General features: G+C 44.7%; 1 protein-coding gene across 2 annotated transcripts in view; it reads right to left on the bottom strand.

The window, feature by feature from the left end:
- Positions 1-13,940, bottom strand: part of si:ch1073-416d2.4 (coiled-coil domain-containing protein 42 homolog) — a 101,253-nt gene that overhangs the window by 64,877 nt on the left and 22,436 nt on the right. For both annotated transcript variants that reach the window (XM_063056453.1, XM_063056542.1), the window contains exons 3-4: positions 10,401-10,577; positions 7,075-7,232 (exon numbers count right to left, since the gene is read on the bottom strand). In XM_063056453.1, coding sequence (XP_062912523.1) covers positions 7,075-7,232; positions 10,401-10,577 — 335 coding nt within the window. The remainder of the gene's footprint in view (positions 1-7,074; positions 7,233-10,400; positions 10,578-13,940) is intronic.

Here is a 13,940-nt window from a genome sequence, read left to right as displayed (position 1 = left end):
CTGACCCTCACATTCATCACATGCCAGTCTGGTCACCACATTATACAGTTTCCTCATTGTCCTACATGAAAACAAAGTACATCACTGTTGAAACAAGAGGGTTCTGAGTTTTATTCCATTTATTAAGAAGCCAATGTATACTTTCCAGCACTATGGTGGTTTTCAAGATTCAACATTCAAGATTGCTTCATGGCATTTCCAGTATACAAGTGTATGAAATAATTGTGACTTCAAATTCAATGCCACACAATCACAATAAGATAAAGAAGACAATAATAAAAATCACAATAAAAATAAACAGTGACACTCTGGAGTCCGGGGGGTGGGTTGTGTGCTGGTGGGTCAGACTGACTGTAACCGGAGTGATAATAACCACCTCCCCTGTCTGAGTGGGTTCTCACTGAGCAAAGGCACTGTCTGATTTCGTGCTTTTAGCAATAAAACCGGCTGTTTTGATAAACGAGCTTCTCTTTTCTGTCATTATGGACCAAATGCTTGCCACACTGGTGTCACGAGTGGGATTTGAAATTGACGGCGAGATTGAAGAGCTACGATGTTGGACGGAGCGCCTTACAACCCAGGGAATAGGTCAAGGAAACGAGCAGTATGCCTCCCCGGCATCCCCAGGCCAGGATCCCGAAGATGGAGAACCTGAGACTCGAGCATCGTGCCTTGCCAGGGAACCCCGATGGGGCAGGCGTACCCAGGAGCCCAACCCAAGAGTGCATCACCTCCCTCCCTCGTGGTCCCTGTGACACAGCCGTGGGAGGATACGTGGCATGGCAGGCACCATTGATGCTGTCAGAGCGCGAGGAAGACCAGTTGGCCTCAGTAATTCATACAACACGGTCCACCCTGAAGCTCCCCAGATACAATAGTGCTGGCTGCCTGGAGCCTCACCTGGTGCAAGTCAAACTTGCCACATGGCACAACGGGTGAAGCCCCACTGAGACAGCAGCGCCCTTTGCCCTGGCGCCAGAGGGTGATGACCTGCGGGTCCTCCTCGACCTCATGCTGGATGAGCAGCGTAACCACAGGGTCCTCGTAGTGGGGCTGGAGCGGCGTTTTGAGGAGGGGCCATTGGCGGAAGCAATGAGGGAAGGACTGGGCAGCAGACAGCACCATGTGGGAGAAAGCCTGGGGTGTTTACAGCAGATCTCCACCACTCTGCTCAGCATGGCTACTCCAGATCCCTCCCGCGGCCCAGGAAGAGCTCGCCTTCCACACCTTTGTAAAGGCGCTGACGCCAGAGCGCGTTCGGCAGCATGTTCTCCCAACATCACGAGCATCACTGGCCGAGGCACGGGCAGAGGCGGAGAGGGTAGAAGCAATTTTAGCCCCCCAAAGTGTTCCAGCGTCACCCGCTCACGACAAGCCCGGGCTTGTGTCACTGAGGCAGAGGAGGAGCCCGTGAGACAGGTCCGACCAGCACCACTATATGCCACGGCGCGATCGCTGCTACCGGTGTGATGAGGCAGTCCAGGTGGCCCGGAACTGCCCCGCACCAGCACCACGCCACAGCGCAGCCACGGGGAAACAGCAAGTGGGGAGCAACGCTGAGACTTCCAGCAGAATCCTTTTGTTGCTGCCTCTTCGGGTGGGCCGTTAGGGCGAAGAGCAAGGCTTGCACGTGGACTGCGTGGTGGAGAGCATCAGACGCCGTGTGTTGGTGGACAATCACCGTAGTCCACCAGGTGTCCTCCTGAATACGGACCACCATCCCTGCCTGGGTGGACGACGACGGTGGTCCAGCTGGTCACCGATGACGGTGCAGCGATGAGAGGAAAGAGGAGGCTGTGCATCGCAGTGGGGGACAACAAAGTGGAGCACGGGGTGTGGACAGCCAACTTCTGGCGGATCGGCATCGTTGGCCTGGACTGGACCTGCTGTCCTGCTGAGGGGGCCCGTGTGGATGTGTCGGGGGCAACACTCTACTTTGGCTCTCTGGCAGGGCAGCTCCAGGAAATAGACCCAGTGGGTCAGCAACACCCACCACCGGCCTCACAGTGACCTGCTGCAGTGCAGCACGCGGAACTGGGGGTGGGCGGCAGTGGTGATACCAGCAGCGAGGTTGGCGTTTCCACCACTGACCAGCGGCTGCGCATTCAGCAGTGATCCCGTGATCCCGTGCTGGTCCGGGAGAGCAGGGGACCAGCGGCTGTGCAGTGATCCCGTGATCCCGTGCTGGTCCGGGTGAGGGGATGGCTGAGCGTGGGATAGGGGCCAGGGTGCGGGGAGGTCTCCCCCGCTGGATCCAGGGTCCGGAGCCCTACACTCTCAGTGGGAACACTGGAGGAGCGTAACGGGTTCCTGTTCCAGTGGTGGCAGATTTCCAACAGTGACAGATGTCTCCTGCGGCTGGTGGCTCTCAAGGGGCTCTACGCCATGGTGCTGGCGTCAGTGCAGGGGTTAGTGGGGGCTGGCCGATTTGGGGTGGCAAAGACATTGGGCAAGCTGTGCGAGTACTTCTATTGACCTGGGTTCAGGCAGCATGTGCAGATGTCCATGCATGCTACAATGCTTGCTTGTCCCAGCAGGGGCTGGGTGGCCAGTCTATGGGGGTCCCAGTGGAGCACGTAGTGATGGACATCCTGGGCCCCCTCCCCTGTACTGACACCCGGAACCACTATGTTCTCGTGGGCTTGGATCGCGTCACAAAGTGGCCAGAGGTGTACCCGGTCCCAGACCGGAGCACCACCATGTTGAGAGAAATGTGCTGGAGTCCTTCTGCTGTCTCAGTGCCCCCGAGGGACCCCACAGTGACCAGGGGTGCAACTTTGAGGCAGAGGTGTTTGGTCAGGTCTGCAGGCAGCTGGGAATGATCACAACACGGACCACCCCCTTCACCTGCAAGGTGAGGCCGGTGGAGTGTTTCAACCACACCCTGGCTACGCAGCATGACATCTTCGTCAGCCAGTACCAGTGTGACCAGTTTTGTGGGCATACTGGGCAGCTGTTCAGGAGAGCACCAGGTGTACACCAGCTGTGCTCGTGTTCGGGCAGAGCTGGCACGCCAGTGGATCTGGTGTTTGACCCCATCCCGAGCCGGAGGTTCCTGGGGAGGCCAGGTCGGTAAACCTGCAGCACCTCAGGGGGCACCTGCGGGCTGTTCATGACGTGGCTCAGCAGAACCAAAGCCCAGCTGGCGGCCGGCCGTCAAAATGGTCTTATGATGTCTGCAGATGGGGACAGGATTTTACTGGGCGGGGGGGCAAGTATGGGTCCCAGAAGAAAGGATTATCCCCCTGGTTGTAAGCCACTCAAAGGGCCGGGAGGAGTGCTCAACCACATCTTTGATGTGGTATTCGGGTGCAGTTGCCCCGGCAGTGGAAGGCAGCTGTACTGCACTGCACCAGGGTCGCCTGGCACTGTGTCAGCTGAAGGAAGGAAGTGACATGCCCAGTGCCCTGCCTCTTCCCTCACCAAACAGAGCCTCCCCTGGGGCGGGGCTCCAGGCACCATCCCCACCTTCCCCCTCCTCCCCCCCCCCCCCAGTGACCCTAGTAGCAGCATCGATCACCACCAGGAATCTTGGACTTTGTTGTGAACTCTGGTGTTGCTGGGTTCGGTGGCTGACCCCTCAGGTGGGGGCAGTATGGCACCCGGGGGCGGGGGGGTGGGTTCATGGTTGACAGCTCGACCCAGCATTCCTGGTTGACAGCAGTATTCATTGTTCTTGTTTTAAAATGCATTCATGGGATTATGGTGGGATGTTCCAGTTCATCTATTGTTACATTTTAGCTTGGGTGATACAGTTATTCACATGTGTGTTTGTGGGTCACCCTGACTGTCACCAGGGTGTGTGATCATCACCTCCCCCATCTGAATGCGACTGAGTCGACTGTCACCAAGCGATAGTGCCCTGTCTGTTATTGTGCTTGTCGCAATAAAACCAGCAGTTCAGATCAACAAGATCTTCTCGTCTGTCATCATGGACCAAATGCTTCCCACTATGCATAAGATAGCGTCTATACATTGGTTGATTATATGTCCATAAAGTGACACTAGGCACAGGAGCATCTGTACGTAAGGTGACTGACAGGTTGCGTATAACATGCAAACCAAACCCCTGCACAACTCTCACTTTATACGCAACCAATGTCATTTAGAGGCTGAGATGGTAAAATAAAGCTGAGGAAGCAGCTTGCTAGTTTGATCAGTCTAATCATGAATGTGGTGCTTATGAGCCAAGAGGAAGTCTCTCTTGCCTTGGAAACAGTGTGGAGAATGTCATGTGTTAGCATAATGAGAAAGACTTGTAAAAGATCCAAAATGGGGGCCAATGTTGAAAATAAAGAATTGAATTATGGCATGCAATTCAGAAAACTGGTCATTAAAGTGTCCAGAATTATATGGTAGCTGTGAAACAGTGTGCTCATTGCTGCCACAAGGGGCATTTTCAAAATGTGATGCCCCATGAAGAACTCCCATCACCCAGGACGTGCCTTCTTCTCATTGCTACCAGCAGGAGCCGGAAGACACACATGCAACATTTTAGGTATATGTAGAGCAAAACTACATATGTCTCTACCAAAGGAGGTATAAGGTGCTCCTTTCCTCCACAAGCCTGTAGATCACCCTTGGGCAAGTTGTAGCACACCCCCCACACCCCCCCTCCGATCAGGGTCAAGTGAAGCCATGGGAGCAGGTGGTGGATGGTTGTACGAGCAGCTGGTGCATATCACAAGTCCTGGTTTTGCAACCACTGACGCCAGGCAGACAATCTCTGAAGAGTATTGATAATGGTTTGGGTCACTTGTCTTGTAAAGATACTGCCCAGAAGGCGGCATGACAAATCACTTCTGTAGAAAAATTTGCCAGGCGCATTCATGGTCAAAAACCGTGATCAGCCCATCCTACGACATGGCACATAATGAACGAACGAGTGCAAAAAGAGAGCACTGTGGTCTCTTGTGGTCCTACTGCATTCAAAACAAAATTGGATGCATTAAGGGACTAATTTATTGAAGCAAAATGCTTTAAGACATCAATGTTTTGAGGATGAAAACAACTGTATTAACAGCCAGGAATTCCACATTCAAGCAAAACAATTACTCTAACCTCCAGTGGCAACCACTGAAGTCACAGATTGTACAATGTGTTTTGATATCAACATATCAAAATACATTGACCTTACTTCAGTGACATTCATTATGTCACTGAAATAGGATTTCTCAGCACTGTATATTCTTCTGTTGCCCATGTTTATTTTTAGTTGTAAAATGCTTAGCAATCAGTCGTGGACCTTTGCCAAATAGTGCAGTGAAAGATGATGCCAATGATTTCATCACTGGCCAGCTAGAGAAAACAAACTACTTCTATTGTTGTGGTTCAGCTTCTTGTTAGGGCATATTCTGGAGTTCTGAGAATTAATTCAAGCCACAGCTAGTCTTCAGTTCTTTTTGAAAATGGCAAGCTGTAAATTGCAGTAACAGACTGGCCCACAGACAGATTGGAAATGCATCAACCAAATGATAATACAATGTGGTGTTTGAATTACTCTGCATCATCTCTGGTTTTCAGGAACTTCACCTATTGTAATATAGTGAACATTATGCAAGGTCAGGGAAGTTCTCAATTAGTTTGTCGCAGACAAGGTATTTGAACATTCAGGGGTGTCTCCCACTGTAGACATGCAACTCAAAGGAAATGTTGTCAATGCAAATTATTGAGGTAAATGATGTCATTGTAACTATTGAAACTGTATTGAATCACCTCTTGAACCATTGATCTTAAGGGTATAAAACGTGATGTACTTTTGGTTTGTGAGACTCTACTGAGAATGTCTCCATAAGAATGTCGGCTTGTCGTCCAAAACTGTAACCAGAAGACAGAGTAAAATCATTGTGGAAACCCAACCCATTACTACAAACTTGGCCATAGATGGTCCCAGCTCTGGCTGCAAGAGGAGGAGGGATGGGCATGGGCTAGCGACCCCATCCTGTAATAACCCAGAGCTACAGAAATGCCAAGAGAAGCTCCAATGGCCTCATCCCTGGGACAGGAAGGATCTTTGAAGATGGGCTACACCTGGGGACTACTGGAAAGACTGGCCCAGGACAGAGGTCTCTGTCAAGCTGCAGTCAGAAACCTCCGTCCCAGTAGGGGTGATGGGCTTAAGAAGCAGAAAAAGTGTTCATCAACAAAATAATAAAGATATACAAGCACAAGAGATTCCGCAGAGTAACACATACAAAATGCTAGAGGAACTCAGCAAGTGAGGCAGCATCAATAGAAAAGAATAAGCAGTTGACATTTTGGGCTGAGACCCTTCTTCAGGTCCTGGATTTATAGCAGATAAGTACTAGAAGAACAGATAAAAAGGCTAATTGCAGTAGAGCATAAAAACAAGTTGGTGATACTAACTTTTCCAATATTAATGGGGATTGTCTTAGTGGAAGGAACTCAGATGAGATGCCAAGAGAAGCTCCAATGGCCTCATCCCTGGAAGAGGAAGGATCTTTGAAGATGGGCTACACCTGGGGACCACCGGAAAGACTCTCCCAGGGATGGGACTCATCAATTGTATCCAAAAATTTTCAAAGCACAAACACAAGAGAAAGTCTGCAGATATTGGAAATTCAGAGCAACACATACAAGATGCTGGAGGAACTCAGCAGGTCAGACAGCGTCTATGGAGAGGAATAAACAGTCACCATTTTGTACTGAGACCCTTCCTTAGATCCTGTATTTATGAGATTTCAGTATGTTGTAATGCCATTGACTCTTTGGTGGGGTATTTGTCTTTAATTTATGGAACTATTTTTCATTATAACTAACCGTGACCACTGTGCATGCAGCAATGTAAGAAATGCTTGGGTTTTTCAATTTCCAAAATACTGTTCAATTATCTTTTTCCAGGAATACAGCCCTGTGCTAAACCAAGGAACAGTTCACAATCAGGTTTGATATCACTGGCATACATTGTCAAATTTGTTGTTTTGCCTCAGCAGATCATTGCCAATACATAATAAAAACTATAAATTACATACACACACACACACACACACTCTGTATATAGGCTGTTGTACGTGTTTATAATACGTTCTAAAGAGCAAGGCAGCTCTGTTCTACCTGGATTTAATCTCTTCTAACTGCTGGGTCAGGTCTTGCAGCTCCCTTTGGTTCATCTCATTCTCCTTCACTTCCAGCTGGTGCTTTTTAATGGCACGGCATCTTTTAATCTCATTATCCTTGATAAACTTATCAAACCTCAGGGCTCTTTCCTTATTCTGTGGACAAAATATAAAGAGTACAAAACCATTGGCATTATTTGTTTTGTTAAAATGGGAAGCAGAACAAAAATACACAAGAGATGCAGGTTCACTGCAAAATTAAAACACAAGATTCTGCAGGTACATGAAATCCAGGTCAGGCAGCATCCATGCAAATGAATAAACAGTTGACATTTTGGCACGAGTCTGATGGAAGGACGCAGCTCAAATGTTTATTCCTCTCCATAGGTGCTGCCTGATCCGCTGAGTTCCTCCAGCAACTTGCGTGTGTTGAGCAAGATTAAACATAGCCATGCTTATTTACTGTTCACTCTGACAATGAAACTAGAAAACGTGTATCAAATAATTAAAATACCATCAACCTAAGACAGGGGTTCCTAGCCTGAAGTCAACAGACCCCTTACTTAATGGTATTGGTCCATGGCAAAAAAAGTTTGGAAACTCCCATTGTTAAGTTACAGTGCTTCAGGTTCAAACCAAACTTACTGGGGTGAAGAGGCTTCTGCATACTTGACAAATTTGAGGTTTAAAGTTCAAAGAAAATTGATTACGAAAGTATATATCTGTCGCCGTAAACAACCCCAAGATTCATTTTGTTACGGGCTTAATGAATAAATCCATAAATGTGCGTAGTATTTGGAATAAAGTGGACAAAGTTGGCACAATTAGAGATTGGTCGGTATGACATTGTGGGCATCCCTGAGCTGTGGCTGAAAGGCGACCATAGCTGAGAGCTTAACATCAAAGGATATACTTCGTATTGAAAGGACAGGCAGGAAGGCATAGGCGGTGTGACCCTGTTGGAATTACATCTTGAGTAAGAGGTGACATAGGGTGAGAGAATGTTGAATCTTTGTGGGTGAATTCAGAGAGGATTAAAAAACCATTATGGGAAACATATATAGGCCTCCAAATAGAAGCCAAGATGTGTGGTTGAGATTGCAAAGGGAGCTGGAAAAAGCTTGTAATTAGGGTAATAACACAATTGTAAAGGGGGACTTCAATATGCAAGGGGATTGGGAAAATAAGATTAATGTCAGATTGCAAAAGAGGGAATTTGTTCAATGCCTACAAAATGACTTTTTAAGAACAGCGTGTACTTGAGCGTACTTAAGGAAAACCATCTTAAATTGGGTGTTATGTAATAACCCAGATCTTATTAGGGAGCTTAATGTAAAGGAACCCTGAGGAGGCAGTGATCATACTATGATTGAATTCTTACTGCAGCTTGAGAGGGAGAAGCATAAACCACATGTATCAGTATCACAATGGAAGAAAGGAAATTACAGAGGCTTGCCCAGGTGGATTGGAGGAGGACACTGGTGGGGATGAAGGTGGAGCAGAGATGGCTGGAGTCTCTAGGAATAGTTCACAAGTCACAGGATAGATAAGTTCCATAGAGGAAGAAGTTCTCAAATGGCAGGGGTAGGCAACTGTGGTTGACAAAGGAAGTTAAGGACTGCATAAAAGCTAAGGAAAGGGCATACAAGGTAGCAAAAGTGAGTGGGAAGTTAAATGATTGGGAAGCTTTTAAAATCCAACAAAAGGCAACTAAAAAGATGAAATATGAGGGCAGACTGGCAAATAATACAAGGCAGGATACCTGAAGTTCTTTCAGTTGTATAAAGAATAAAAGGGAGTTTAAAGTTGATATTGGACCACTGGAAAATAATGCTGGTGGAGTAGTAATGGGGGACAAAGAGATGGCAGATGAACTTAATGGGTACTTTGCATCAGTCCTCACTGTGGAAGACACTGTGAAAGCAGTGTGCCAGAGGTCCGTGTGTGTCAGGTAGCAGGAGTGAGTGCCAATGTTATTACCAAGAAAAAGGTGCCAGGCAAACTGAAAGGTCTTAAGGTGGATAAGTCTCCTGCACCAATTGGACTACATCGCAGAGTCCTGAGAGAGGTTGCTGAAGAGATAACAGATGCATTGGTCATGATCTTTCAAAAATCACTGGATTCTGGCACGGTCCTGGAGGACTGGAAGATTGCAAATGTCACTCCAATCTTTAAGAAGGGAAGAAAGCAAAAGAAATTAGCCTAACCTCAGTGGTTGGGAAAGTGTTGGAGTCTATTATTAAGGATGAGGTTTCACGGTACTTGGAGATTAATGGTAAAATAAGTTAAAGTCAACATGGTTCTTGTAAAGGAAAATTTTGCCTGACAAATCTGTTAGAGTTCTTCAAGGAAGTAACAAGCAGGGTGGACAAAGGAGAGGCAGTGGATGTCATTTACTTGAATTTTCAGAAGGCATTTGATAAGGTGCCACACATAAGGCTACTTAACAAGATAAAATCCTGTGGCGTTACAAGAAAGATACTGGCATGGATAGAGGAATGGCTGACAGGCAGGAGGCAGTGAGTGGGAATAAAATGGGCCTTTTCTGGTTGGCTGCCAGTGACTAGTGGTGCTCCACAGGGGTCAGTATTGGGACCGCTACTTTTCACATTGTTTGTCAATGATTTAGATTATGGAATTGACGGCTTGTAGCAAAGTTTGTAGATGATATGAAAATAGGTGGAGGGGTAGGTAGTGCTGAGGAAGCAATGCAATTGCAGCAGGACTTCGACAAATTGGAAGAATGGGCAAAAAGGTGGCAGATGGAATACAGTATTGGGAAATTAATGATAATGCATTTTTGCTAAAAGGAACAATAGTGCGAACTATTATCTAAATGGGGGGAAGATTCAAACATCAGAGGTGCAAAGGGGCTTAGGAGTCCTCGTGCAAGATTCCCAGAAAATTAATTCACAGGTTGAGTCTGTGGTAAAGAAGGCAAATGCAATGTTAGCATTTATTTCAAGGGGAACAGAATATAAAAGCAAGGAGATAATGCTGTTTTTATAAGACACTGGTCAGGCCGCACTTGGTGTATTGTCAAGAGTTTTGGGACCCACATCTCATAAAGGATGTGCTGTCATTGGAGAGAGTTGAGAGAAGTTCACGAGAATGATTCCAGGAATGAAATGGTTAACATATGAGGAGCATTTGGCAGCCTTGGACCTATACTCACTGGAATTTAGAAGAATGAATGGTGTGGGTTCCTAATGATGGATGATGCTTTCCTGAGACAATGCTTCGTGTAGACGTGCTCAATGGTGGGGAAGGCTTTCTTTAGATGTATAAATTAGCATAAATCATCATTCCATTTTTTTTCCTTACCGCCTGCTCTTTTCTTTCAAATTCTGCCCTCCGCTGGCTAATGGCTTCCATACGTTGGTGGAACTCGTCCCGTTTAGCTGCGAGTTCAGCATTAACTTCATCAACTTCCACCTCTTTCTTCAGCACTAAAGTGCTCTGATGTGTTCTGCAGTCATTCACGAGGATCTCTCCAGCAGGCTGAAACGGTTGCAACATTGAGCAGTTAGGACACTGCCACGGCTGAGTAGAGCTGAACTATGCCATCAATACTCATGTCCTTCCACAGTAGAGAGCATCATGACAACACGGGACGGAATCTGCACTGTGGCAGGCAGGAACGCTCTATAAACATGTAATCAAAACTGCCGATGCATCACCAACACCAACCTACCCACCATCAAGGTGAAATCTACTGAAAAGTGCAGTAAAAGGCCCAGTACCATCATGAAGGATTCCACCCACCCTGCTCATGGACTGCTTGTCCCACTCCCATCAGGGAGGAGGCTGCATAGCGTCCACACCAGGACCACCAGACGCAAAAATAGTTACTTTCCCCAAGCAGTAAGTCGAATCAGCACCTTCACCAACCAACACTACTTTATCATTTCCCATCATAGTCACCTTATGTACAGACCCTCCTGTGCCTAGTGTCACTTTATGGACATACAATCGATGTATATAAGCTGTTTCTCATATTTACTGCCTGCCTACTGAGTATTTCCTTTTAATTTCAATCTTTTGTGCCTCTCACGCCATATTGGACCTCGCTCAATTCTCTCCATCCCTCTCTCTCCCCATCTGTGTCATGTCTTATGTCTGCATATTCCCAGTTGCTATTTAAGTCCATTGACCTGAAGTATTATTCCTGCTTGTCTTCACAGATGCTGCCCGGCCTGCTAAGTATTATTTTATTGTTCTATTTGGTTTCTTTGTTTTGTTTTGTTTTGTTTTGTGGCTCCCTGAATCCTTATTCAAGCTCCCTGTTTTACCTCCATTTATTAGTTTTTATTTCAGATTTCTTGGATCTGGAATATTTTGCTTATATTATGTCTACATGTCATCACTGGAGCTGTGTGAATCCCAGAGACTAAACCCATGGTGAATACTAATGGTGAAATTCACAGTATCATTGGTGTTAACCGCATACCTGTCCCATAGATTAATGGTAAGGGTAAGTGCTACTTCCTTAAGGTTGTCATGGCCGGGGGGGCGTAGTGGGGATAAACTCCCATTACCTATTAAATATTCCCTGTGGCAAGCTTCTCAAGTAGCCTCTGACAGCCAAGTCCACCTCCCGCCTTCACGTGTGGTTTAGCTACTAAGCCTGGCAAAGCCCTTTCTACTGACAAGACAGGAGGCCTTAAAACCAGTCACTTTGGACAGATGGGGCTCGTCAGCCATGGTTGGCAGCTCATCTAGGAGAAGGAAAATTCCGTGCCCACTTAGTCCATTATTATTCGATGTTGCCCTGGAACCGTTAGCTATTGCTATTCGTCACTCTCATAATATATTTGGTATTACCCGTGGGAATGAGATACATAAATTATCACTATATGCAGATGATTTACTATTATATATTTCTAACCCTCAGAAATCCATTCTGGCAGTATTATCTTTGCTTGCTCAGTTTAGTAGTTTTTCTGATTATAAATTGAATCTTAGCAAGAGTGAATTTTTTCCATTAAATATGCAGGCTCCCATTTATAGATGTTCACCTTTTAGATTGATTACTGACTATTTTACTTATTTGGGGGTTAAAATTGCTAAGAGACATAAGGACTTACTCAAGCTCAATTTTTTTACCGTTAATTAGTCAGGTTAAACTATTGCTTACTAAATGGTCCCCATGTCTCTATCACTGATTGACTGAATCAATGCTATTAAAATGATTATTCTATCTAAATTTTTATATCTATTTCAAGCGGTACCAATTTTTATTCCTAAATCTTTTTTTGATACTATTGATTCTAAAATTTCCTCTTATATATGGCAGAATAAAAATCCTAGGTTAGGTAAAAAATATCTACAGAAGTCCAAGAAAGATGGTGGTTTAGCATTGCCGAATTTAAGATTCTATTATTGGGCAATTAGTATTCGATATTTAATATTTTGGACACAAGATTGGGATATAATTCCAAGTCCACAATGGGTAAACCTCGAAAGTTACTCTGTACAAGGGTTTTCATTAGTTTCTATTTTAGGATCTTCACTGCCCTTTGTGTTTTCTAAATTGAATAAACAAATGGTTAATCCAATAATTAAACACACAATATGAATATGGTTCCAATTTCGTAAATTTTTTGGTTTGAACAAATTTATATTATCAAGCCCTATTATATCTAATTTTTTTTCCAACCCTCTGTTATGGATCAAGCCTTTTTGATATGGAAAATGAAGGGTATAACATGTTTCCGTGACTGTTTCATGTCTTTTAAACAGTTGTCTAATAAATATAACTTGCCCAGATCCCATTTTTTTAGATATTTACAAATAAGAAACTTTTTAAATACGATGCTGTCTACATTTCCAATTTCATACCCAACTGATACCATGGAAAAAGTTTTAGGCTTAAATCCTTATCAGAAGGGATTAATAACAACTATTTATGATATAATTATGAAAATACAGCCAGGTATATCCGATAAAATTAAAAATGAATGGGAAAGGGAACTTCAACTTCACCTACTTATAGAGAAATGGGAGAAAATTTTTCAGTTAGTTAGCTCTTCCTCTATATGTGCTAAACATACGCTGATATAATTTAAGGTAGTGCATAGGGCCAACATGTCTAAAGATAAACTAGCCCATTTTTACTCCCATATAAATCCTATTTGTGACAGATGTCACTCTGAGGTGGCCTCTTTGACTCATATGTTCTGGTCCTGCCCTCTCTTGGCAAAATTTTGGAAAGATACCTTTGATATCATTTCAACAGTTTTGTGTTTCGATTTACAACCCCATCCTATTACGGCAATTTTTGGTTTGCCAATGATGGAACATAGCTCTTTATCCTCTTCAGCCTGTCAGATGATTGCATTTGCTACATTAATGGCCAGAAGATCCATTTTATTGAATTGGAAAGAGACCAATCCTCCTACTACATTTCAATGGTTTTCTCAAACTATATCATGTTTAAATTTAGAAAAAAATCAGAAGTGTCATTTTTGATCCTTTGGTTAAATTTGAACAGACTTGGAAGCCACTTATTCAACATTTTCATATGATGCAGTTTGACCTTTTCTGAATCCTTTTTATTAACTTAGAATATATGAATAGAGGAGTGGAGTTGATGACATTAATGAATGTATTCAATCTAATATATTGGTTCAGCCCTGTTTTGTTCTGTTTGTTTTTTTTTGTTTTTTTTGGGGGGGGGTTTCTTTGTGATATGTTTTCTTTTTATTTCTTTCTCTTCATAATTAATTATATCCAGAGTTTGGAAGTTCATTACACTTGTACTACTTGTAGTTCCTCTTGTATATGTCTATTATCAATAATGTAATTCCAATCTCTTTATATCACTGTTGTTATTATGTTTATGAACTTGAAAACTAATAAAAA

Source organism: Mobula hypostoma, chromosome 1, assembly GCF_963921235.1.
Source record: "Mobula hypostoma chromosome 1, sMobHyp1.1, whole genome shotgun sequence".
Taxonomy (NCBI): domain Eukaryota; kingdom Metazoa; phylum Chordata; class Chondrichthyes; order Myliobatiformes; family Myliobatidae; genus Mobula; species Mobula hypostoma.
Note: the sequence above shows the minus strand (reverse complement) of the source record. Positions and strands in the feature narration are given on the sequence as shown.